We start from the raw sequence: 26,341 nt of genomic DNA on the forward strand, positions 1-26,341 counted from the left end.
TAGCATGCGAAAAAGCCTGCAGTTAAAATACAGGCTACCCAGTAATATATTTAAACCCATTCCTGACATGATAAATGAAATGGAATAAATGTATACAGCCAGCCAGATTTCCATGAAACACCCGGAGACTTCAGTGCTTTTCCTGACAGTGAATGCGCTGTCAGCGGCCCGTCTCTCTCCGAGGCAGCTGTCAATCATGGGCCATCTTCCTCTCCCACAGGATTTCATTGTGCCCACAGACAGTCGTGGGAGAAATGCTTCCAGGCATCAGAGCAGCAGATGGAGTGTATCTGTCAATCATTGTCACTAATTATTAACTTCTGTCACTCAGAGCAAGGCAACATCTTTCTGCCTGATCCTCTGTGATTTGATCTGCTCCACCGCCTTTCAGGGAGGCAGCGCAACCTTTCATTCCATGTCACACGCTCAGCGCTTGGCAGGGTCAGCCCCTGCAACTCCATGCGCAGCAGACTGAAGTTTGCCTTCGCCACAGGATGTTGCGGGGAGGAGGCCGGCTTGAGAGGCGATGGAGGAGTAGGAGGCTCTGTCCTCTCCGGTGATCAAAAGCGGCGGTGGTCAGTCACTGCTGGGCTCCAGAAGCATTTGGCAAAAGAGAGGCATGGCGGGGGGGGGGGAGGGCCTGCCTGTTGGCAAAAGCGAGCAGAGATTCACTGACACACAGCCACCTCGACCATCTTGAGGAAGAAGTCCTGAGGTGAAATACAGATATCGATCAATAAAAGGAGGACTAGGCACTCTCTAGTCAAAAAGCAGCATCAGTCCATGGTCTGTAGCGGCTCCTGGCCATCTTATGTGGCCCAAGGACACAGACATGACAGCCACTCAGAGAGAAGAGCAAGGAACTCGCTCGCAGGGCTGTTTCTGGGCAGCGACAGCATTTCTCACCCCCGTCACTGAAGTGCTGGGAGCAGCACCCATGGCCTTCTCCACCTCCTCCTTCCATATCTGCCCAGTTCCTGTTTCCAAAACAGTTATGGTTTCTCCTCCTTCATCCAATTCAGGTCCATCCAAGCACAAGCCGAAAGGAAACAGCATTTCCCTTGAAAGAGGGAGGTCCCCTGGCCCAAGAGAGGAGCTCCAGTGACAGAGGCCAGCTGGGAGGCACCAAGACCAAACATGGCACTTAAAGAGTTCCCCATCCCAGAATCCTCTGGGTGCACCAGAGCCCACACATTGGATGCTGCTTCTGAGGTCTTCACCAAACCAGCTTTACCTTTTTCCGCTCAGCATCTCCAAAAGGAGATGGCTTTCCCGTGCCAAACAAATGGACTTTGCAAGAGGAAATGGACAATTTGCAAATATCCTAGCTAATGTAATTATTTAGAAGCATCCCTACACACTCATTCTTGAGTATTTGATTCTTGATTCTGAAGGAAGGCCAGACGTGGGGATATTGGCACATGGTTATGTCTGTGTCGTGGCAATGCCAGCATAACTCTGCTCATGCAAATCACATTAGCAAGTGGTGTAAATGAAAGCCCTCCTATTGAAGTCAGTAGAGGACCCACTAGGCAACTCTGCCTGACTCAGGGCTGGATTAACCATTAAGCAAAGTAAGCATGTGCTTAGGGCATCAAGGGAAGGTGGGCACAACAGAAATTTTCCATTGCCAGGTTTTCAACATTAATGGTCACAAGTTGCTCAGCTGAGCATTCATTTTCTCAGTTGAAGTATACAGTATTTAAAAAATCCCAGCAGAACAACTGTTCAAGAAGGCAGGCAGGATGCCTTATGTCTACTAAGTGTAGAAGCAGATGTGTTATGTAAGATTAGTTTTGAGGATCCGATCAAAGAGTTTGCAGTTAGAAAAAATAGAATATTTTTTTTTCAAATATAAATAAAGTATACAAAAATAAACATTATTTTCCATCTTACTGTAGGCTTTGTTTCATTTTGAAAACTAAAATTTTATTTTATGGTTTATTATTGTTTATATTTTGAATTAGATATATATGGGGGCACCAAAATCTTCTAAGTACTTAGAGTCCCTAAGGGTGTTAATACAGCCCTGGCCTGGCCTCCAGTTCTGCTCCCACAGCTATGGTGGGGAACAGGATAATGATTGATTCTGGAACCTGTTCTTACATGTGGCCACTATATAACCCCATCACAACAACCACAGCACCCATATCAGAGAGCAGCAATGTTGGGGTGGGGAAAACAATGCAAGTAAATATGCCCTGCAGAAAGGAGATGTTTTGCAACCCCAACATAGAAGTATTTCTGGGTATATTACATAACCCAGTGGTTGACTCTCCAAATGCAGGTACTGGGCAGTGGGTATCCCTAGTGTAGGAGAGGGGCTCAGCCCAGGGTCCTGGAAGAAGGAGGGTTCTAGCTCCATGGGGAGCTGGTGTTTTATATGGGAAAATGTATTTGCATGGAAAAGACACTGGGATACTGGAGATCCATTGCCAGCCCATGTAGACAATGTTGAGCTAGATGAAGCAATGGTCTGACTCAGTGCAGCTTCCAAGGTTCCCAAGAGCACGGAGGTGGTGGCAAATTCTCATCCCCCTCTCCTGGTGAACACTTAAGACAGCTGTTGGCAAGCACACAGGCTTGGGTTCTCCGTGCATAACTTGGCAGCTCCCCAAAAGGTGCGGAGGAAAAATGGTTCTCTTGTGCAATGCCCTGCAGACTGTAGCTGAGGAGGCCGTCAGCAAGGCCAGGGCTGACCAGGATGGATTCAACAGGTCCTGCTCTCTGCTTGGCTCCTGTTTTTGTGAAAGCGGCTTGATGGACGAGGATGTGGCAGAACCTGGCAGAAGGATGCAGGAAGAAGGAGGCCCCTGCCAATCACTCCTCTGCCTTATAGCTTGCGTAGGAGATCAAGAAATCTGGCATGCGCCAAGTCCCTGGATTGCTTTCAAGCTCAAGGCCAAATTGGAAGAGGTTGTGGGGCTGCTCTCCCTACTACTTAGTCATTTGCCATTTGTCAATTTTTTATACGACAGTGCCTCAAAGTGACTTGCAATGAAAAAGAGAAAGAACAAGCAGCTGCCTCTGAGGTACCATTCTCATCTGGAAAAGGTGGAGGGGGCAGCTAAAGTTGTAGAGCTTCTTTTGGGAAATCACGGGTAAAAACACCCCGTGAATAGGACATTGCTGGGAGGGCAGAACCTCAGATAATTGAGTACTTTCAATACTTTTCAGCAATATTTGTAGATCTAGGGGAGCTGGCAACTGTCCACACTGCAGGGTTCATGGACAGAGCTGCCCATGTTGTTGTCGTTTAGTCGTTTAGTCGTGTCTGACTGTTCATGACCCAATGGACAAGAGTCAGGCACTCCTGTCTTCTGCCTCCTGCAGTTTGGTCAAACTCATGCTAGTAGCTTTGAGAACACTGTCCAACCAACTCATTAAGAAGTGGCTTTGCAGAGAGAGAGAGAGAGAGAGAGAGAGAGAGAGAGAGAGAGGTTCTGCATACCTGATATCATCAATGTTGTTGCTGGCCAGAGAGTCCAAAGGAACATTTTGTCTTCTCCTAGAAGCCTGCTCAACACACCATGGTGGAATATGTAGGTTTGGGTCTGTAGGAAAGGGCCGCATGATTGATGGTGGCCATGATCAGTGCGGGAGCCTGCATTAACGCTGGTTGAAAGGGGCATTGCTTTGTTGTATAACCTTTGCTCCTTGAAGAATGTATGGCTATGGTAACATTACCCCCAACGGTACAGCAATCCATGGCAGCCGTCACCCATAGCAGACTTGCCTGGCCTTTAGTGAAAGAGAGAGAGGATGAGCAGATGAAGAAAAGGCAGCTGCCAACTTACAATGTCCTCCATACCTCATACCTTCAGCTTTCACACTTAAGCTCAAGAAGGAGTTGCAACTGCAAGGGAGCTTTTCTATGAGGGAGGAAAACCTGGGCAGTGCATGAGCAAGAAGAAGACAGCCTCTCTCCAGTGCTGCCTCTATTCAGCGCTTGACATCCTGCGTCATTCCAGCAAGATCCAGGCTGTTGTGTTTTTAATAGCCTTTGGCAAATAGAATCCCTAGCCGTATATTTTTGCTGGAGAAACTTTTATAAAATATTGCAATCAATTCAATTGCATTAAGACACTTGAACCTCTGGGTTCAACACAGTGGAAAACGCAATACTTCTTCATTACATCAGCTGCCCGGATACATCAATGTCATCGGTGATGACTCCCAAAAAGACTGTGCGCATGCCGTACCCCCAGAACTCAGAGCGAAAGGGATTATCTGGCAGCGTGAAATGAAGCGTGATGGCTCACTGAAAAGTTTGAGCAGCGAGATTAAGGAAACTTGGCCAACGTGAAGGAATGGATTTCACCTTGCCAGATGTATCTCTCTGGGATTTCTTCATCAACTACACAAGGACCAATTTGGCATTTTAACATGCAGAGGAATTCTACCGCTCGGCCGTCTTCATATATGTAAAAAGAAAATTGAAGCTTAGGTTTGTAAACATTTCTCTACTGCACTTGAGCACGGGTGCCTCCCACTATAAACAGAGGATGGAACCAGTCTATTTAGAGAATCTGAAGGGACAACCACAACCAGGTTTTTTTTTCAGCCAGAGCTCACACAGGAGCTCAGCTCTGGCACCTCTCAGGTGGGTGCCATTGCCATTCTAAGAGAACAAGGGAGAAGTTCATCGTGAGCTTCGGCACCTCTTTTTCTAGAAAAATAGCACTGTTGTGTGAAGTGGTAAATTAGTCTACTAAACTAAATTTTGGCATCTACTGTTTCTGCCTGCAAATGAAAACACTTCTGTTTGCAAACGCTTTTGCCTCTCCCTCTCTTCATTTGCCAACAGGGCTGAAATGTGCCTTACTGCTGTTTATTTTGTTGTTATATGATCCTCACTTTAGATTCTCCTGAGTGCCTGGGCCTCCAAAGGTACTTTCAAAATTCAATAGATAAGCTCCACGTGGAACAAGGTGGCCAAATCTGAAAAGGCAGCAATTCCTCACAGAGCCACTTTTGGCCACAGATGGACCGCCAGGAGAAGCCACTCCCACTTGCTGTTTGCAACTCCCACTTCAACGCACCAGATGGGGGTTCCAGCTGCAAAGGAGGAGCTTCTGTCTCAGTGGATGGGAGCTAGGCATGCCCTCAATTCTACCCTTGGAAGAGGGAAATGTCACTCAGAGAAATGAACCATGGATGTGGTACAGCCAACCCCAAAGGCCTGATCCTCAACATTGTTCCATCATCCTGCCCGGGAGAAGTGGAGGCCTGCTTCAGTTGCTCCAGCTGTGGCTGGCCAATTAGCCACCTAGTCACTCCAGTGAGCTCTCAGCCTGCATGAGAGGTCCCAGTGCTACGCCTCCCCTGCCTTTTAATGCAAAGAGTGGTCCTTGTGAGTCACACAGCACTGCGATGGCAGAGGAGGAAGCTGTGCTGCTGCTCCTGCTCCTAGGAGCTGCTCACGGAGAGAGATGGCAGCCTCCCATGTGACCATTTGCTTTTCTGGAACACCATCCTCCCTCAAAGCATCTGAAGTAGAGTATTTAGTCAAGCCACTAGGGCAGGTGCCCCACCACATCATCATCACCACCACAGTGGTTGCTCCCTCCATTGAGGCCCCGTGGTGAAAAAAGAAAAGAATCCAGCCTTTAGCCTCCAGGCAAAAGGAAGGCATGGTGACACACAGATGTTCAAGGATTACGGCTGCGCTGAAAGGCAAGGATGTGCCAGGCATTTCTTCATGGCGCCTTTGGTGGATCAGCACAAGCCAGGCTACACTTTGCAAGCACTCCCTGAGGACAAGTCCCTAGTCCTCATGGGGAAACAGTTCCATTTCCAAATGCCAGCCTGCTAAATTTTTATGCCACCCTTCCTCCAACACTTCCTCTTGTGGCTGAGAACCAGCCTAGTACAGTGGGGGTTTGGGGGCTGTTTCTTTCAACTGCTGTCTGTCTTAAGGTTCCCAGTGATTAGCATTTCATATCCCAGGGGCTTCTGACTACTGATTTAATGTGATGTGCTCTGGTTGTTCTTGGGTGAATTTCTTGCAAGTCCAAGAGCAGAAGAGCAGGTGAGGGTGGTTATTATTGCACGTTGGTCCTCAACTCCGAAAGGGGTTTTTTGGGAGGGGGAAATGGGGGCAGATGGAGAAGATGCTGAGGGACATGCAGAGAGAGAAAACAAGGGAAAGAGAAGCTTGAGAGAGAGAAAGATTAAGAAAGAAGCCTCCTGACTCAAGTGCTTCTCCCATTACCTGGTCTTCTTGGCTTGATAAAATGACGACGTGGTGCTCTGGGATTTTGAGCGATGCTCTCTGGCGCACGGAGGATACTGACCCCTAGAGGGCCACCTGCACAAAACAAGCAGCTGCCCCCCCATCAAATAAAACAATAGAAATACTTAACTAACTGACCAATCATGTGGGTCCTGCCCCCCACCCCACTCCCGCTAACAAAAATCCTGACTACACCCATGTTGGCAGTCATGGGAAAAGAGGATAAGTCGTTTTATGGATCAGTTGCTGATTAAGAAACAGGAAACAAGAATAAATTGACAGTCCTCCAAGGATCGGTAATGGGACTCATGCTTTTTAAGTTGTTTGTCAATGATCTAGAGCAGGGGGTGAGCAGTGAGGTGGTAAAGATTGCTGATGATACTGAATTGTTCAGGGTTGTTAAAATAAAACAATAATAATAATAATACTACGGAGGAGCTCCAGAAGGACCTCTCCAAACTGAATTAATAGATGGTGAAATAGCCAATGCAATTCACTAAAGCGATTCAGCTCACCCAGCAAGAGGAAATGGCCGTTCTGTGTTGCTGATTATTTACCTGAGGGAACACCAACCAACCTGCCTGTACAGTGAGGTGATCTCCAGAGGACCTCCCTCCAAGTGCTCCAGCCATCAGAGATCAGGAAGGCAGGCAGTGTTGGCCAGAGTCTTCCTATTTGTGAAATTCCCTTCCTAAGGAGGCCCACCTGGCACCAACACTGTATTTTCAGCATCAGGCAAAAGTGTTTGTCTCAGGCTTTTTGATGCAGCATGATGTAGCTTTTTAAAAAAATAAAATAAAAATCAAAGCAACATGCTATCAAGGTTCTTGGAAACTGTCCCAGAAACATTGTTGAAGGGTGCTGTATTTATTATAACACTCAAATTCCATGTATTTATTATAAATGTGTTTTTTTAATGGAACTTGACTGTTAAACACTGCTGCATACTGCAGTGATGTTTTGATAAGTTCTTTTTCCTGGCAAATAACCGAAGAGTCCCTATCCCTGTCTATGCAATGCTAGGAATGCAGAAGTTGCCTTATGCTGAATGAGACTAATTGGTACTGTCTGCATTGACTGGTGGCGGCTGCAGCGGCAGCTCCCCAAGGTTTCAGCCCTACCTAGAGGCACCTGAGCCCTTTTGCATGCAAAGCAGGTGCTCTGCCACTGAGCTGCAATGGTCCTTCCCAGAGCCAAGAAAATGCCAAGAGTTTTTGCCCGGCTGTCATTTTGCTACCATTTCACCTACACTAGAGCTCCCTGAGGAGCTCAGGTTTTGCCTCTACTGAGGCCTGCTCACCCCCAAACCCAGATCACTTATGAGCAAATTAAGTCCTAAAACGAACTGCTGGGCTCTCTTGTGAGTCATGCCCATTTGCTCCGAGCTGCTGCTGCTGCTGCTGCTTCCTAAGGACTGAGCCATGAGGTCAAGTGGCTGCCACACCATATCTTCTCTGTACACAGGAGGCCTCAAGGCAGCATCTGACTGCCCCCTTGGGTTAAAGAGGCAGCTCTTGCTTGGGGCTTTCTCTGTGGCAGCAGCCGCTGCCAGTAAGAAACAGGGGAATCTCCCAGGATGTTAATGCAGCTGCGACTGGGCCCCTGCTGATCCAGAAACAAAAGAGAGGAGACAAGGGTCCATGCTCTTTCTAACTTAGGGGCTCATTTACTTTTAAAACGCCCTGTCACTCAAGGCAAAGTCCATCATATTCTCTCTCTGTGTGTGTTTCTGTAGCTTCCCTCATCAGCCCTGCCAAGTCAGTCCTGGTTGTCTGAGGGTGGGACAGAGAATCATGCGTGCTGAGCCTGGAGGAAGGCACAGCCCCATCCTCTGTGATCCAGGATGGTGGTAGGCAGGGGGGCACAGGGGGTGGGGGACAGGGAGATGCAAAGGTGATCCCGAGAGGAGTGCTAGAGGGAACAAATCATTCCTTCTTTTCACACCTCTCCAGGAAAATAAATTATGGGGAGTCTTGTGAATGGGGGTACCATTTTAACCACAAAAAGCAACCCAAAGGGAAAGCATTCAACCACCCCTCTCCCACTGTTAGAATCACCTCCACAGTCTCCCCCACCCCTCACCCCCTATGTGTAATTTTAACCTGAGGAGTGTTAAGTGGTGTAGAGAGCCAGTGTGGTATAGTGGTTAAGAGCCACTCGTAATCTGGTGAACCGCGTTCACATCTCCGCTCCTCCACATGCAGCTGCTGGGTGACCTTGGGCTAGTCACACTTCTCTGAAGTCTCTCAGCCCCACTCACCTCACAGAGTGTTTGTTGTGGGGGAGGAAGGGAAAAGAGAATGTTAGCCGCTTTGAGACTCCTTCGAGTAGCGATAAAGCGGGATATCAAATCCAAACTCTTCTTCTTCTTCTTAAGCAATGCTTTAAAAGAAGAGAGCCATTTCCCCTTGGTTTCTGTCCATGGCTGGTTTGGATTTCCAGCCCAAGACACAGAACACCCCTCAGGATCACAGCAAACATCAGTCTTCTTCCCAGGGCCCCTTAGCTGCATTAAAAAGAGGCACCTGCTCCATGGTCCTGCAGGAAGGCAAAGTGCAGTATTGACGGTTTAAAAACTCAAAAATCACACACAGACTTAAGTAATATTTGCAAGATCAGCAAACAATTTAAAGTGTACACAAATCAGGCTGCCCAGATTCGGAGAACGGATGAAAAACCTATCAGCAAGAAGGGCAAGTTCATGGTTCTTTGGCATTCTCCTTAGGCAAGTGGATCCACCCCCTTTGTCCTCTTTTGCTGTTCAGTGGCGCCATCCCTTGGGTCCTCTGAGCCATTTGCATGGGGTGGAGGCAGGGGTGTCAAGGGAAGGGAAGTAGCAGCAACACAAGTGAGCAGAGACACCCAGCGAGCAAGAGGGATGAAGCTCCAGCATGCGGGTTAATGGAAATCTGACAGTCACCACACATTTCATTTAATTGGTTTTGCTGTTGAGGCAGTCCTCGGTTTCGCCGTCCTAAGGTAGAACCATGTAAAATCTCTATGGCGCAAGCAGAATCAGGCCCCTCCTTTGGATTCCCAGCCTGCCTTGGCTACAGCTAGCCTGATGCCCTACCTGAATCCCAGAACTGAGTGCAGGAAGCAGAGGGCGAGGCAGAAATCCAGTTTGCTCTCGCTTGGATTTATAACTTAGCACACTTAAAACAACTTGGGAGTTAAAGCAGCAGCAGTCAGCTTCAGAAGGTGCCCGGCCACTGATGGCAAGTGCTCTACAGAGATGGTCCACCATAACTGTAATAAACCCTAAGGAAGCCCCTTCCAGCAGTCTGCATTTCTAAACATATTTAGCAATAATTCATTTGTTTGGCTTTTTAATGGAACCAATATTTCCTCTCCAAGATCAATACTGTCATAACTATATTGGAAAATTAAATTATAGCAACTTCATTTACATTTTTTAAAGCACCATGAAAATTATTCCAAGGCAGGACCTAATCAATGTTATGGACTTGAAATGTGCCACTCTGCATGAAGCTATAAAAAAAGATTAATGTACATTTTTACAAGAAATTAGTAGCTTAATGAAGTGGATAAAAACTCTGTCACAATTTTTATTGGATCTAAATTGCATTGTAGTGGAGGTACAGTAAGTGCCTAACACGTAATGACAGGATGACTCATGGCAAGAAATGGAAGGGTAATTTGCCCTCAACTGACACAAAACCAGGGCATTAACATCACAGCCGTTTTGAGCCAAGGGAAGTTGCCTGCTTTCATTGCACAGCAGGGGCAGAGCTTTAAACAAGAACTGTTAACTTGAGAATTATCGATCGCTCCTTCTGTGAAATGATGAAATTGGGGTGTTTAAAAAAAGTACATCTCAACTAACTGTTGGCACCACAACAGAGGCCAATGGGCAGAACCGACTCAGCATGCAGAGACATACCAGAAAGCTACCATCCGGCTAGGCTTGGATTTGCAGCCAACCTGCAAGGCGACAGAGAAGGACTGAAGCAGACACAATCCCACCTAAGTTTGGAAGAGCAGCACCCTAAGCCAGTGGCGTAGCGTGGGTTGTCAGCACCCGGGGCAAGGCAAGTAATTTGCGCCCCCTAACCCCTGGATTTTAGCACTCGAGTGCGAGCGAGCGCCCCCCAGATGTTGCGGCCGCCCCCCCCTGCACCCCCCCACGCTACGCCACTGGGGCTGGGGGCGAGCGAAGGAGCCAAGGACCCCCCCCCCTTAAGGGTCAGCAGGAATTTATTAAATTTATTATTTGCGGAGGCCCCGCGGGCCGAGGCAGCCGAAGCCCCCTCCCCTCGGGCGCCTCCCCGCCCCCTCCTCTCCTTGGGCTGTAGGTGGAGCCCGCGCTCCGAGGCGCTCCAGATCCGGGCTTGGCGAGCGCCTCTCCTCCCCCCGGCCTGGTCCGGGGGCTTCCAGCCGCGCTCCGTCCTCGCCCGACCCCACCCCGCGGCTGAGACTTGCACTGAGAGCCAGAGCCAGCGGCGCCCCCTTCCGCCGGGAGACCCTCGCCCGCCCGCCGGCTTCCTCTCGGAGGGTTTTGGGGAGAGCAGGGCGTGGCGAGGCCCCTCGGAGCTCTCCTCTCTCCCAGTCGGCAGAAGCAGCTGCCGCCTGTGGCTGGGCCGAGGGGATGGCGTCGGCGTCGGGGTGCGGAGGCTGCCCGTGCCCGGCCAGGCGTTGGTGGCGGTGCCGGCGCTGCTGCAGCGGCTGCTCCTCCTGCGAGCAGTGAGTGGAGCGCAGCCGCAGCGGCGGCGGCGAGGGGCGCGCGCGCGCTAGGGCGCAAGGCTGGCGGTGGCGGCGGGGAGCCCGGCGGAGGAAGGAACTTGTCCCTTCCCTCTGGACTCGCGCCCCCCCAGATGTTGCGCCCGGTGCGGCTGGCACCCCTGGCACCCCCCTCGCTACGCCACTGCCCTAAGCAAGAGAAACCCTCAGCAGGAGGCAATCAAAGCAGGAGGTGTTTAAAAATAAACACACTCCCAAAATCAATATTTTCAACAACTTGTGATCTTTACCCAACTCTGGAAAGACCCACACATTTCAAACATGGCAATGAGTCTTGCTGCTCAAATGCCTTCCAAGCAGAAGAGGCAAGCCAAGGACCTCTCCTGCAAAACAAGAGCCAAGGTCAAGGATGCTCAGAGGGAGAGTTCTAGCATTGAGCCATGAGCAGCGGCCAGAAGGGAGCAGGGAGCAGCTAGAGAATCACCCCAGGAACACACTCAGGGCACCCACAGTCTGCCTCAATGATTAAGGAAGGTCAAGAAGCCCAAAGGGCTCCTGCAGTAGATTCTATTATGGGCGGACCCCAAGAGCCCGAAACACTACAGTAGAGAGCAAAACACTGGAGAATTCAGACCAAGTGCCAAAGTGGTCCTGCTGCCTTGGGCTTTGCTACCTAAATAATCTCCCCATGAAGGGACCATGTAACTTTGCAAAGCTGCCCTTTGCCTCAGCCACCAGCATTTATCTTACTAAGCCGATGCCAACAATGTATGTAAATGTGAAGCATTTGCCTGGGCCAAAGTGACCCTAGAAGATTTCTGCTGAGTGCAGCTAAAAGAAAGCCTTGTTGACATGTGGGCAACCCCTTGGGCAATTTCTGGGATGGTGGGAGGGTGAAAGCTCTGGACTCTCTCTGCCTGCAGAGCCACCCTAGCCAGGCCTGAGCACTTTTGTTCTGAGGAAAACCCCACCTCTGCTTGTGCTTCCAGAAAGATTGAAACCTAACGCTTCACACCAACTTGACAAAAGAGCCACTCATATCCGTCAATTGGCTTTGTTACCCATTCCTGGCCTGTCGTGGAACCCTTTCCAGCTATCCCTTAGCCTTTTTATGCCACTAGAGTGAGTCAGGTCTCACGCAAATGGGAACCCACCCCACGTAGGATGTTGCCAGGCCCACAGGCGTTCCAGGCACAAGACGGAATGGAACCCCCGAACAGGTGCCAAAAGTGAAGGGGCAGGCAAGCACCTCTCCCAGAACAGCAAGCAGAGCAGCCTCCGGTGTAACCCTCCAATCAAGGCTTTGATCATCAGCAGTTGAGCAAAGGACGACCAGGAAAAGCTCCTTTCTGCCTTGGAATGAGCCTGTCGGCTCAAGACACATACGCGGAGCAGCATTGCCACCTTGTGGGTGAATGGCAGAAACAAGATTTCTTCCTCACCCTGGCAGCCACCCAGATTTAGGTGGTTCCCGAAATATACCGGACTAAGTTGGTCACATTTATTTACTGCATACAGAAGAATCATAGAATTGTAGAGTTGGAAGGGACAACAAAGGTCATCTAATCCAACCCCCTGAAATGCAGGAATCTTTTGCCCAATGTGGGGCTTGAACCCACAACCTTGAGAATTAAGAGTCTTATGCTCTGCTCACTGAGCTATAGCCAGAGCCAACCCATCTCAGAGATGCTTACAAAAAGAAACAAAAAATACGATATAAAATAAAAACCACCAATTAACACACAAAACAGTGTTTGAAAGGCCCAGACAGAAGTTGAAAAAGAAGTTGTTGAAAAAGGCCTGGGTGACTAGAAAGGTCACATTGGAAGTGTGGGGCCCAAGTGCTAGATCTAACCAACTGCCTGCAAAAGTTATTGGGAAAGGAGTTGATTATTGGGGCGAGCCCCAGAGCAACCTCTGGTTCGGAAACTTTGCCTTGTGCCAACCTCACCAGACCACTCTGCAGCCCAGAGACCCAAGGGGGCTCTATCAAGATCAGTCCCAGCTGCTGCTGCTGCAAAGGCACCACTCTTGTCCAACTCTTTGCTGAAGTGAAATCCAGGCCATTGATTGATTGAGACTTGAGTGATTGAGAGTGGCACGTTTGTATGGGTGGTTTGTGTGAGACACACAGAGAGAGATCTGTCTCTGCATGTGAGAGAAATGTAGATGTATATGAGGGGTGGGGGAGAAGAGATGCACTTGGGCAGAGATGCACACATCTGTGCTGTGTGTAAAAGAAAGAGAAAATGTGGTGTGAGAGAAGGCGAGATGTATGTGTGTAGTTGTGTATATGTGAAGGATATGGGGAGGGGGAAATATGCATGAGTTTCTATGGAGTGTCTGCATATGGTGATTGCAATTATCTATTTATTAAAATATTATCATAAAAATATATCAAAATGGTTCACAGCAATAAAAACTCATATAAACCATACCATAAGCTGAATGTAGGACAGCATTCTTACTGTTTTTCTGTAGTGTGTATTTTATCTTATGGAACATTAAACTTTTACAGTGGTACCTCAGGTTAAGTACTTAATTTGTTCTGGAGGTCTGTTCTTGAACCTGAAACTGTTCAGATATGTAACCCGAGGTACCACTGTGTGCTTCTTTTCGAGCCCTGTGGCATTTCATGGGAGCATTAAGGTAAAATCCTCAATTACTGAGTTTACAAACATAAATATACAGTGGTATCTCAGGTTACATACACTTCAGGTTACATACGCTTCAGGTTACAGACTCCGCTAACCCAGAAATATTACCTCAGGTTAAGAACTTTGCTTCAGAATGAGAACAGAAATCGTGCAGCGGCAGCGCAGCAGCAGCTGGAGGCCCCATTAGCTAAAGTGGTGCTTCAGGTTAAGAACAGTTTCAGGTTAAGAACAGACCTCCAGAACGAATTAAGTTCTTAACCCGAGGTACCACTGTATTTAGGAGGGCAGCCAATCTTACAAGTGCCAAGTCAGGGGGAGAGAGTACGTGCTTGCTGGGCTATGCCAGCTTCCCACCAAGTTCTTCCTAATCATGGGATGCCACAAACATGCCTCTTCCCACAACGACCTTTCAGCAAACCCTACACCCAGTTTCCTTGAATGGGGAAATCCATTTCCCAACACGCTTACCTTCCAGCCTTATATCACTCAAATCTCTGGGACCCAAACGCACCCTGCACACACCTGTCCGACAGGTGGCAAAGTCTCTTTTTGCTAAGCTGCCTCTAAGGCCTGCAATAATGCAATAACCTCACTTAAAGAGGTTGCAGACTTTTGGCAGAATACTTCCCATTCACCATTCCTGTCCCCAGAGAAAGGTGGTGGGGTATCCAATAACAAGGTTGTGCTCTTCCACAGGAAGTGGATTCTTCTGCTTGCCTAAATGATGTCCTTCCCTTACACTGTGTAGTGCAAGGAAGGTGTCAGGTGCTTGCAGGACAAACAGGTCTCTTCCCCTCCTGCAAGCATGGAAGCAGTAGGGACTGCTTGAGTTGGAGGCCCACCTGCAGAACAGATGTGTGCCATCAAGGTCCCTGCTTGGGGTAACTGGAAAGCTCACAAGCCGGGATGGATAACCATTTCCTGTTTAGCCCAAGCACCTGGGACATGAGGGCATATGCCCATCACAGAATTGTAGAGTTGGAAGAGATCCCAAGGGTCATCTAGTCCAATCCCCTGCAATGCAGGAATCGCTGCTCAATAATCCCTGACGGATGGCCATCCAACTCTGCTTAAAACCCTCCAAGGAAGGAGAATCCACCACCTTCCAAGGGAGACAGTTCCACTGTCAAACAGCTCTTCACAATATATCTATACTGCTCTTCATCCAAGGGCTATCACTACAGTATATGGCAGTTCCACCATGGCTATTAGCTATTTCAGTACAATGAGTTCATCTAATTCCGCTTAGGTCAGTCCTCAAAGATCTAGTTTTTACTTTCTGTGTACCACAAGCTGCTTTGAGCACATTTTATTTTGTGGAAAGGTGAATACAAATTAGAGGCTAATCTAAAGTGATGTGATCCAGAGAATCTTTAGGAAAACAGAGCTTGCAGAAATGCTTAAGTGTTTAAGTGATTTCTATTCTAAATAAAATACTTGCTTGGCTTTAAACACGTCTGTATAAAATAGTGTGCTATGGAGATAAACCTATCATGTGAACCACACAATCAGCCATCTGTGTGGTGGGCTCAGGACAGAGCAGAGTCCTTTCTTCCTTGCCACCTAATTCACTTGTTGCCAGCTTACTGGGGTTTTTCTCAGGAAGGATCATGAAGGAGAGTGCTATTAATCCTACTGGTCAAAAGAGAAGCCTCATGCTTGCGAGTACCAAGCAGAATGGAGGCAAATCTCAGGGGATAGCTTACACTGCAGTAGTAAAGCAGATGAGCCTGGGTCTGACCAAGCAAAGACCATTATGCAGTTGCTCAAGGCCTCTAAATTCTCTTTCTCCTGATCAGCACCACACCTCCTGCCTTTCCGCTGAGTTCTTTGAGACTTCCAAGCTCTAAAAGCGCAAAAAACTGTTCAGAAAATCACTGTACTCTCTTATAGTGTTCAAATTTCAAAACATCCAGAGTGTGGTTGAAGTTACACAGTATTAATGGGGGAACAACCAATTGCCAGCTTTTTTTCACATGGAGCACACTTGCAAGTGTTGCAAAGCAGAAGGCATAGCTTCTGCAGGGCATCCGTCGGCAGCTACAACTACCCAATTAATTCATCAGGAATAGCGTATGAACCTGCAATGCCCTGTCCATGCATGGGCACCAAAACCAACAATTCACACATGCACTTAACTGAGAAAACAGCTGTCAAGATAAAATGCATTTTATTAATGCGGACTACTGAGAAGTGAATCCCACAAGAGCCACCCGCCTCCCGAACAGTGCAAGGACACAGTCGGCTGCTGGCAACACCAGCCACCCTGTTAAAACTTTGGCGCGTCCACATTGACATCTGAGGAAAGAAAAGGTTCCATGGCTTGGGAATATACAAGCGTTGTCTGATGTGCACGAGGCCACAAGGGAAAGTCCACACACGAGTTGGAAGGGAGCTTCCATCCAATGGAATATGTGCAGAATATGGAGTTCAGGGAGGCCTTTGTATCTTCCTGACCTTGAGGTAAAGGCACTTCCTTGCCTGGTGAGCAGCTACAGAGAATTCTAGCAACCAGAGTTCAGTTGCACACCATATTTTACAAAAACAAACCTGTTATGCAATTGAAGCATAGCTTCAAAAAATGGAAAACGCACTTAAATCCAAACACATTAGCCACAACTGGGCAGAATTTGAATCATTTACTACAAAAAGCATCTTCAAGGACAAGTACAGGAACTGCTGCAGCAAATTGTTAAGTGGCCTGCCAACAAGCTTGAGAATGCAAGACGAGCATATTCTAAACCAGTTTCGAGCGATGAAGTTAAGGTTGCCAATTCTTGTCTTTTATCCTGTTCTCCAATAAAAAGAGAGCTTTGCGCTCAGTGGGTCTGCAGAGGGAAATGGCACCACTTGGCATCACATTCATTTCACAGAAGATGGAATTTTTTAAAGGGGTTAACCGCAATAGGATATGATAAAACTCAAAGGATGGAATGTTTGAAATTGCGCTAAACTAAACTACAAGCTGTCATGTTTGAGTTTACGAACGCCAATTTCTTTGAAACGCAAATGCACTAACACTACGCATGTTTAAAAAAACACAAGGAATGCCGAGTGTCAAAACAGCTCAGTTCCGGAATCATCACGCCCTGTTTTGTATCAAGGGAGATGTCGAAGCGGGGGAGGGAGCAGCCCCACTTCCAGGCCATTTCAGTTGTGCCACGCCTGCCACGATTGCAGCTCCACAAGGCAAAGTCCCGTCTCTTCCAGAATGCGCACACAGGAATGTATGGAGCCAGTTCTCTGTGCTGTCCATCCCCAACACACGGACACGGAGCAGGGAACACTTGGCTACCCGCCTTGGGTCCCCTCCGCTAGACGACATTTCTAGGAGTGCCGTTATGAGTCACTGCTTTTAGACCAGGGATGCTTGCTTGATGGTTGCAGGATCGGTGGGAGGAAATGCCTACTTCAAAGACCTCGTGGATGGCCTTGCGGAAGCAGTGGAAATTGTAGTCTATTAAACCTGGGGGAGCAAGAGAAACAAACCACAGGTGACAATCGAGAGAAGGCAAAGCACATCCTCATCTGGGAGCCTGACTTACCAGAAGACCCTCAGCACCCTCTGCCATTCATTCTGGGTGTAAAGCCCTTGACCCAGCTGTTCTGCACAGCAGCAGACAGAAGCTCTACAGCTGCATCACAGTTACTGCCAAATGCATTCCAAAACACAGTTGACTAAACATGCCTGTTCTTGTTTTAACATGCCTGACAGTATCCAGGCATGTTAGAAAGGGGCCCTGCTCTTCCAGCATCTCAGACTGCCTATCTGGTCGAGACACAAATAGCTACAACAACACAAAACACAACTCAACAACCCAAGAGGATGAGCAACTTTACATGCTCAGGCAAACACTCGTGCTGCTTCAGGGTTTGGATCCAAGCAGCAAACATTGTTCGGCAAATAAAGATTCAGTTGGATCGAAGCCCAAACCTGAGCTTCTTCAGTAAGAATAACTGGGACAGGGTAAATGTAGAAACGGGCCCTGATCTGCAACACAGTTTTAGAAGTGGGGAGGCCATCCAAAATGGATTTTGGAGTCAGCCAGCCTGGAAAAATGATTGAATATAGGTTGAGTCTAGGGCAGAGTATGTGACTCCAGAGGCCCTGGAGCACTAGGCAGAGATGAGGGCAGCACTAAGGAGGGCATCAAATAGCACAAGCTATTTGATGCAAGGGACACACACACACAAAACCAGCCTCTTATAGAGTTTTACATTGCACTGAAAACACATCATGCAGAAGGAACTTTTCCGGAATGCTACCATAAGGAGGCTCTCAGCACCCTCCTAGGCTTGCTGCCCTTTGCTTGACTCTTTGCAGCCCTTTTACCCTTCTTCCAGGCTGGCACCACAACCCAGGCACACACTGCTTAGCTCCCACTTGAGGAGTGACACCATAAAACTTTTGCCTGTGTACATTATGATAAATTGTTTAGCTGTTTATTGATTCTCCTTATATAATTTTGTATATTGTTTCTCTTTATTTTTATTTCCTTGTACTTCACTCTGAAGGACGCGGGTGGCGCAGTGGTCTAAACCACTGAGCCTCTTGGGCTTGCTGATCAGAAGGTCGGCAGTTCGAATCCCTGTGACAGGGTGAGCTCCTGTTGCTCGGTCCCAGCTCCTGCCAACCTAGCAGTTCAAAAGCATATCAAAGTGCAAGTAGATAAATAGGTACCACTCCGGCGGGAAGGTAAACAGCGTTCACATGTGCTGCTCTGGTTCACCAAAAGCGGCTTAATCATGCTGGCCACATGACCCAGAAGCTGTATGCCAGCTCCTTTGGCCAGTAAAGCGAGATGGGCGCCACAACCCCAGAGTCGTTAGCAACTGGACCTAAAGGTCAGGGGTCCCTTTACCTTTTTTACCCCACTCTAGGCTATAAAGATCAAACCTCTCCATTCTGAAGGAAATCAGCCCTGAGTGCTCACTGGAAGGACAGATTGTGAAGCTGAGGCTCCAGTACTTTGGCCACCTCAAGAGAAGAGAAGACTCCCTGGAGAAGACCCTGATGTTGGGAAAGATGGAGGGCACAAGGAGAAGGGGGCGACAGAGGACGAGATGGTTGGATAGTGTTTTCGAGGTTACCAGCATGAGTCTGACCAAGCTGCGGGGGGCAGTGGAGGACAGGAGTGCCTGGCGTTCTCTGGTCCATGGGGTCACGAAGAGTCGGACACGACTAAACGACTAAACAACAACAACAAGGCTATAAATACTGTAAATAAACAAAGTTGTAGAAGTCTAATGAGAAGATTTGAAAACTTGCCCCAAGGGGATTTTGGTGAGTGCAGCTCACAGAGGATCAACTCTTCACAAATTGCAATTACCAGATTTGTGCAACCCCATAGAAGCTGGAGCCCAGGCACTCAATCGCGGGACACACCAATCTTCTTCCTCACCTTTGCGTTCAAAGCTTTCTTCTCTAAGGATGCACACCAAGGCCAGAAACTTGGTCACTTCTTTTAAATACAGCACGGTTGTGTTGTTGAGCTTGATGATGGCCATGGACTCCTTGTCGTAGGCACTGCCGCTCCCATCCTCCTTGAGCCTATGGTTGTTTGAGACAGAAGGGACTATTCAGGGCACATAATTAGCTAAGGACTTTGAGGCAGCATTTTAAAAGTAATTGAATACTGGACGGAGGCATTAAGCAGCAATGAGGATTGTGAGAATCTTGTGGACACCGTTTATCTTGAGTTCAGCAAAGCATTTAACAATGTACCAGGATATTCTGATGAAGAAGCTAGCTAAATGCAGGACTGAAGATTCACAGCTGAGGGATTCACAGCTGGTTGTAAAACTAGCCAAAAAGAAAATGCTCACCAACAGCTCCTCATCAAACTGGAGAGAAGTTTTGGAATGGGGTAGTGTAGGCCCCCACCCTGGGTCTGGTCCTCTCCACTGAATTAGATGGAGGGTGAAAGGAATTCTGATCAGATTTGCAAACTATACAAGACTGGGAGGACAGCTAACACCTCCAAAGGTCAGAAGAAAATTGAAAGCAACCTTGATAAAAGGGCCAAAACAAAATGAAGTTCAACAGGGGAGGGGGGGAGTTCCATATTTAGGCAAATAAGATGCATAGGTATGGGACTGGGGTGTGGGTGGGTGTGGAATAGTAGATTTAGCAATAGTACGGAAAAGAGTTGGAGCTGATTGTAAGATGCATAATGTGAATGGGCAGCATACAAAAGGTTTTCCTCATTATTTGGTACAAATGAATATATTAAAATGTCTCAGTATCATAAATACAGAAAAATATTTACACATGAATCCATCCAAACACCTTCCTACTTTACATCACTCGCTCAAAACAGACACTGCAATTTCTAGTACCCCTCCTTACTAGCAACAAAATCATACAGAAAATGTGTTTTAGTTTCACACCCAATATTCCAAGAGCCAGGGCTTCCTCAATGCTAGGTTTTCATTTTCTCATGACATTTGACAACGGATTTCCCTCTAAGCTACTTCAAGATTCTCTGAAATGCCAAAGAAGCACCACATGGTACTTACCCATATATACAAGAAACATCAATGACGACATCTATCATGTCGCAACAGAGCTCGTATGACTGCATATCAACAGGCGAACTATCCGTTGCAATATAGATCTTGCTGACGACATCAAAGAGAAAAGCTTTTTCAATACCAGAATTCTAAAAGAAGAAAAAACAAGTTAAAATAGTTGTCTAACATACTGAACTATTCCTCAGCCTACTGGCGACTCTTGTTTTACTTTTTTACTGAAGGCAGATGGTCAGACAGGAAGGGGCCTTTCATCGCCACTCTAAGAACGCAAGGAAGAAGAGCTCAGCTGCTGGATCAGGCCCAGCATCCTGTTCTCCACAGTGGTTAACTAGATGCCCCAAGGGGAAGCCCAAAGGCAAGAGCAGCAATACTCTTCCCAATTGAGACTCTCAGCAACTGCCTTCCAGAGGCAAACTACCTCCAATGGTAGAGGCAGAGCACAGACATCCAGAAATTTGTCTGATCTCCTTTCAAAGCCACCCAAGCAACCACCACTATCTCTTGCAGGAAATGAAGATGGTGGCCTCACATTAGCCAAACCTACCTCAAAGACACCACCACCAGTGTTTCAAATAGCACACTGTGCCAGTTGCAAAACTGACAGCCATACCACCAGTTTGGTTTTCAAACTGGTGGTAGTGATGGGGCAACTGCTGTCCATTTTGCAGTCTGAAATGAAGGCACCCGAAACAACTAAGCACGCTCAGAAGGTAATAAATAACTGGCTATCTTTTTATAAAGCGACAAGCAAGACTCTCTAGTAGTGGATTCTGCTTTAAGGAATGTCTTGTCCACATTTGCTGCCATCTCCGAAGATATCAGTCAACTATTTAGGAAAACGTCTGTGCACTTTAGGAGGCCTACTAAATCCCACCCCACCCCCCAAGCCTATTATGCTGCACAAGTGCTTGCTTTATTTCACTGGTGTTTTATTATACACATTGTGGGGGGATGTAAGTAGGTTGGATAAAAACTTGCTGATAACTACACACGTTTTTGAAGAAAAAGCCTTACTTCCAAGGGGTATGCCAGTTACTCATTATTTCTTAACCAAGTATGCCAGTTACTCATTATTTCTTAGCAATATGTCTTCCAAAGGAGAGCTTCTAAGCAAGTTCATACGCTTACCGGCCCAACTAAACATTACTGCAACGTTTAAAAACAAGTCATTGCATTCATTGCCTAATCTTCACTAAACGTTCCCAGGGCAGGGTAAAAAAACATGACAATTAAAGTACATGTACAACACCTACTTACTGATATAAAGATATTTAGCAGGTTTTCCAAAGTTGGCAACTGTGGAATGAGCTTCTGTACCACCTTGCTGAAGGCTTCAAATATAGAATGATCATAGATGCTGGTCAAATAAAAACTACAAAGCAGAACACTGTTATTAGCTATCAGAACAGTTCCAGGTATAATTAGCTGCTTTGGCATACTGAAAGCAAAACTGAAGCATCAAGGAGGCCCACACTGAACAGCTTCAAGTACATTTAACATACTCTGGAAATTCTTGTTTTTCTCTTTGTTCCCCTCAGTGATGAGATCATTGCTTCCAAAGATACCTTTCAACGTGAAGACTAATTTGCATCTCAAAGAAATCGTGAGGGGGGAGATAACAAAGAACAAAAGCAGTTTAAATATTTTTGCAGTCTCTCCTTATTGCACACAATAAGGAGCAACCCTTTTTCTAAACATTTCTCTTGAAATACAGAATATAATCAAGGGGCCAGACATGCCTCAGGGGGGAAGGAATGCTGCAGGGCCACTACTGGAAAGAGCCTTCCCCCCATAGGGACCAGTAGGAGGGCCTCATCTGCAGATCTCATGGCATGGATAGGTCTACACATGAGAGTGGGTATTCTCGTGGATATTTAGGGCCCAAGCCATCAAGGGCATTAAACCTAAGTGTGAGTACCATATTTAGGCCCAGAACAACATCTGCAGACAATGTTAACTGTTGTAAAATGGGAATTAGAGGTGCTTGACCCACTACCCTATCAGCACCCTAGCTAATACGTTTTGCACAAGTTGTAATTTCCATAATGTCTGGTTAAATTGAACGTACACTTTTTAAGAAGACGCCAACAATAAATCAACAGAGACTAATGATTTTTAAACACAACTATTCACAAAACCCACAAATGATTAGTAACATCTTGGAATACATATTCCTCCTTTTCGTATGGAAGAGAAAATACCTCTTCTAACATTATGCAAATGCCCCCCCCTTCAGAACTACCTCTTTATTCATGTGTAGATTAAGACTCATATTATAAGTCAAGTAACAGCTGACTCCTTCTTGACCAATAGACTCACTATTGGTCTTGGCCGCTCAGAGCCAGTATTTGCATGCAGGGAAAGTCCCTAATTCACTGAGGATTTGAGACCCATAGGCTACCCTCACTTGGTTTAGCCAGCCAGTTAAAAGTTGTTCCTGGGATGTGGCTGCTGTTGCATGCTAACAGCTTCTAGGGGCCACAGGTGAGAGCTGAGTGCAGGGTGAGAACCAAAGGTGGACAAACTACCCCAGAAGGAGCATGACATACACAGCTCCAGAGGTACTACCCCTCCCCTAACACCACATACACCCTGCATGTGCTGTAGAGGGAAGTGAGGGGCAGATGGGGCTCATCAACCTGGGAAGGTAGCCCATCTAGGAGAAGGGAAATTCTGATCTTAATCCTCCACTGCCTTGAGGGAGAAGAAAAGTCTAAGGAATAAAGCCTACATAAATCCAAAGTGGAGTTAGACGACACCTTGCAACTCTTGCACCCAAGCTGGTGCCAAACATCCTGTTCTGCTTTTCTTTGGACAACATCAGCAACATGGGTGGGGGGTCGGGGTTCTGTCATCTGTGCAGCCCACCACCTCCACACACACTGCCCAAGCTTGCACAGTGGTTTGACTTCATCCCCGTAGGCACACTTCATTGTCTCGAGACAAGCAAATACCAACAACAACAACTGATTGCTCAGGTGATGGTCCCAGCATTAAACAAGCCCTCGAAAATGCAGCTTCTCCAGATTTGGTCTCAAATGGGAGAAAATTGTGTCCAAATGAAGTCCACTTACCTAAGGTGAAGTTTTTCTAGCCCAGCATCGCCAAGATCATCATTGGCTCTCTGATGAATATCTCTCTGAGTTTCTATTTTATGATCATCTGACAAACCATCAACTTTATGAATAAAAACCTCAAAGTTCATTTCTGGATTAATTTTGTAAGCTTTTGAGACTGTAATGTGCAACCTGGTTAATGCTTCCATGTAGTCATCCTGTAAGCAAATAATATGCATTCTTCAGTCAGAATTAAATGTACAGGCCATACATTACTAAGAAACATAATGATGTCTGCTTGTTGATATTTACAATTTACAATTACTATAATAGAAACAGACCTTGTGAGAATCCCAAGGATAATTCAGAATCAAAATAGTTCTATTCTTGACCAGATCTCATCCCAAAGCCTAAAAATACTGTTACAGAAACTGATAAATTCAACCACAAACTGGTCTCTAAAAGCTGGATTGTTTGCTTGACACTGCCTAAATTACTCAGTAGTATTCCTATCTAATATGGTAATGCCTCTGCACAATGTCATTCCTACTGTTACCAGTATTTTAAAGGTTGTAATCTACTCTGAGCTGTGACCTGTTTAAAAGATAACAACAGACAGACTACAGCTACTTCAACACTTGATATTTATGTTCAGGATCATTGCTTGCAACATCCCCAATACATCCTCCCCACCACTCACAGAGCAACCGACTCTGCTCCCCAAAGTCAAGCTTCATAATGACCTGTGCATCAATAACATAGATGAGGGCTCCAGTTCCCCTGAAGATCATCTCATAATCGAACGTTGGATCAAAAAAATCCATTTGTCCAGGAAAATCCCATATTTGGAAGTTCACAAAGGAGCTATTTGAAATATCATCTTTATAGATTTTATTGGTACTCTCCAAGAATAAGGTTTCATTAGGAGACATTTTGTGGAACACCACCTGTTTGCAATAAAGAGAATACAACCATTATTTACTTTTTTGCTGTTTTACATTTCTACCCTTCCTTCCACTAAGGAACTCAATAATCCTTGTTCTCTCCTCCACCCATCCATTTTATCTCCAAAATAACGAAGCACAACTCCCCCCTCCTCAGTGAGGATCAGAACTGAGAACCTGAAGCTGCATCTTTCTCCCAAGTCTCTTGCCTGAACCGCCAACTATGATGCTACCTTGAGGAGGAGCCAGTAAAGAAATGTCAGACATCTTGATGTGGAATGACAGGTTGAATGGTGGCATGAAGAAATTAGAGATCTTGCTTATATCCCTGCAGGCTCCCTCCACCCGATTTGTCCCCCTGCCCTCCCCAATCATGAGTGATTATTATTGTTAATAATAATACACCCAATTATATCCCACCATTCTTCTAAAGATTTCAAGGTGGGGCATATGATTCCCCCTCCCCATTTTATCCCCACAACAACCCTGTGAAGTAGGTTGCGCTGAGTGACAATGGCTGGCCCCCCAAGATCACTCAGGGAGTTTGAACCCTGGTTTCCTCTCAGGTCCTAGTCGAAACCTAAACTTCGATCTCCTCCCTCGTCGCTATCCCGAAGCCCCCGCGATGCTCCGGACACGACCCCACGCCAGGGAGGAGGGGGCGGGAGGCCCTGCACACCTTCTGGATCGACGATTTCCCGCTGCGGCGCAGCCCCATAAGCAAGATCCGAGGCTGCTTGGAGGAGTCGCCGCCCGCTCCGCCGCCCGAGCCGAGCCCGCAGTTGCTGCCCCCGCCGCCTCCTACGCCGCCGCTCCCGCCAGGACCCCCGATGATTCCTCCGCCGCCGCCGCCCAGCTCGGCCCCGCCATCGATGTCCTCTTCGTCATCCTCCTCGTCGTCGTCGTCCTCCGCGCCGTAGCCGAAGTCCTTCGGGAAGGAATCCGCCGCCGCCGCCGCCGCCGCCCCGAGGCTCCCGCCGGGCAGAGCCCCCGCCGCTGGCTCCTCGACCGCACCAGGACCCGCCGCCGCCCCGAATTGCAGGGCCGCCATCACGAGCTGCCAAAGGCGCCCCCCACTCCGACAGCTCCTGAGCCCGCCCCCACCTCCCAACACCTCGCGCACCGATTGGCCTGCAGGAGCAAGAGGCATTCCCATTGGCCGAAAATGAGACGGCAGCGCGGCGCGTGACCGGAGGGGGGCGCGCGGGGGCCGAGCTTTCAGCTACCTGTCCGGTAAGGAAGGGGCGCCCTTTGATGACATCCGATGGCAGGCCTCGCCTCGCCCAATGGCGCGTCTTCTTCTTCTAGTCCCACCCCCACCTGGGATCCGCCTTCCGGGCGACTTCCTGGTTTTGTCAAGGGAGCAGAAACAGTGGCGGCCTTGCATTGTGTTGTGTCACCTGCGGCGGCAGCAGCAAATTCATCGACCGTTTAGGATGTCCTTGTTTCGGCGTCGCGAACCGCCCTGGAATCGCGCGGAAGCCTTGCGGCGGGGGGCGGCCTCCACCCATTCGAAAGTTCTCCTGAGAAAGTGCGCTACGGCCGTGGAAGCCAATAAACTGACACCCTCAAGCCCTCCCACTCCTTCCCCCTTTCCATGGACTCACTAAAACAGCATGACCGGGAATTTTCTATGGAGGAATAGCTGAAACTTCCAGCATCCCACTTGCGACCTTAATCTCATGGTCTCCTTGCACTGGGCTACAATTACTACATGTTGATTCTTTCACTGGCCAAAAAGAATTAAGATTACAGTTCTAAGCAGTCTTAATTGAGAATTGCAGGAGGATCTTGGGTTGCTGCTCCTGTTCTAAGGGAAGTTAGCTTCACCCTAGGAATATTAAGTGGCATTCAAGTCCAAGTCATTGGAAGTTTTTAAACAGAGGTTGAATGACTATTTGTCATGGTTGTTTGTTGAGATTCCTGCATTGCAGGGGGTTGGACTAGATAACCCTTGGGGTCTCTTCCAACCTGACAGTTCTATGACTCGCCACACCAATGTCTGTACCCTTATTTGTCTTTCATAAAAGCTTTCAACCCTCCAACAAAAAAAAATAGAAAGATTGCCCTGCTGTACAATGGATCCACTTTTAAACAGTGCTTTTCTATTTAATGTTCTCTATTTTTTCAAGACAAGGTATTGAAAGATAATAGTCACCATGTTGACAAAAGCATATGAAGGAGACTTATTACTGCAAGAGTCAGGAACACTAG

General features: G+C 47.5%; 1 protein-coding gene across 2 annotated transcripts; it reads right to left on the reverse strand.

Moving 5' to 3' along the window:
• Positions 1-15,746: 15,746 nt before the first annotated feature.
• On the reverse strand, positions 15,747-25,216 carry RRAGC (Ras related GTP binding C). Of its 2 annotated transcripts, none has more exons than XM_079988444.1 (7): positions 24,807-25,216; positions 23,927-24,130; positions 23,202-23,401; positions 21,385-21,499; positions 20,113-20,255; positions 18,996-19,144; positions 15,747-17,059 (listed from the first exon to the last, which is right to left on the reverse strand). In XM_079988444.1, exons 1-7 carry the CDS (start codon positions 25,176-25,178, stop codon positions 16,908-16,910), a joined length of 1,335 nt encoding a protein of 444 aa, XP_079844570.1. In that variant the 5' UTR covers positions 25,179-25,216; the 3' UTR covers positions 15,747-16,907. The 2 variants fall into 2 exon arrangements, with proteins under 2 accessions (XP_079844570.1, XP_079844569.1); XM_079988443.1 differs by having other exon boundaries at positions 18,924-19,144.
• Positions 25,217-26,341: the final 1,125 nt, after the last annotated feature.

This window comes from Podarcis cretensis (genome assembly GCF_951804945.1).
Source record: "Podarcis cretensis genome assembly, chromosome: 8".
NCBI lineage: Eukaryota > Metazoa > Chordata > Lepidosauria > Squamata > Lacertidae > Podarcis > Podarcis cretensis.

What these genes read in the sequence shown, in the direction of transcription:
- RRAGC (XM_079988443.1), bottom strand. Translation starts at nt 25,178, where the DNA reads ATGGCGGCCCTGCAATTCGGGGCGGCGGCGGGTCCTGGTGCGGTCGAG. An exon ending in TCTATGTTATTGATGCACAG is followed by an intron (nt 23,402 to 23,926) that starts GTCATTATGAAG and finishes ATTTGCTTACAG; the next exon opens with GATGACTACATGGAAGCATT. An exon ending in TGCTAAATATCTTTATATCA is followed by an intron (nt 20,256 to 21,384) that starts GTAAGTAGGTGT and finishes TTCTTCTTTTAG; the next exon opens with AATTCTGGTATTGAAAAAGC.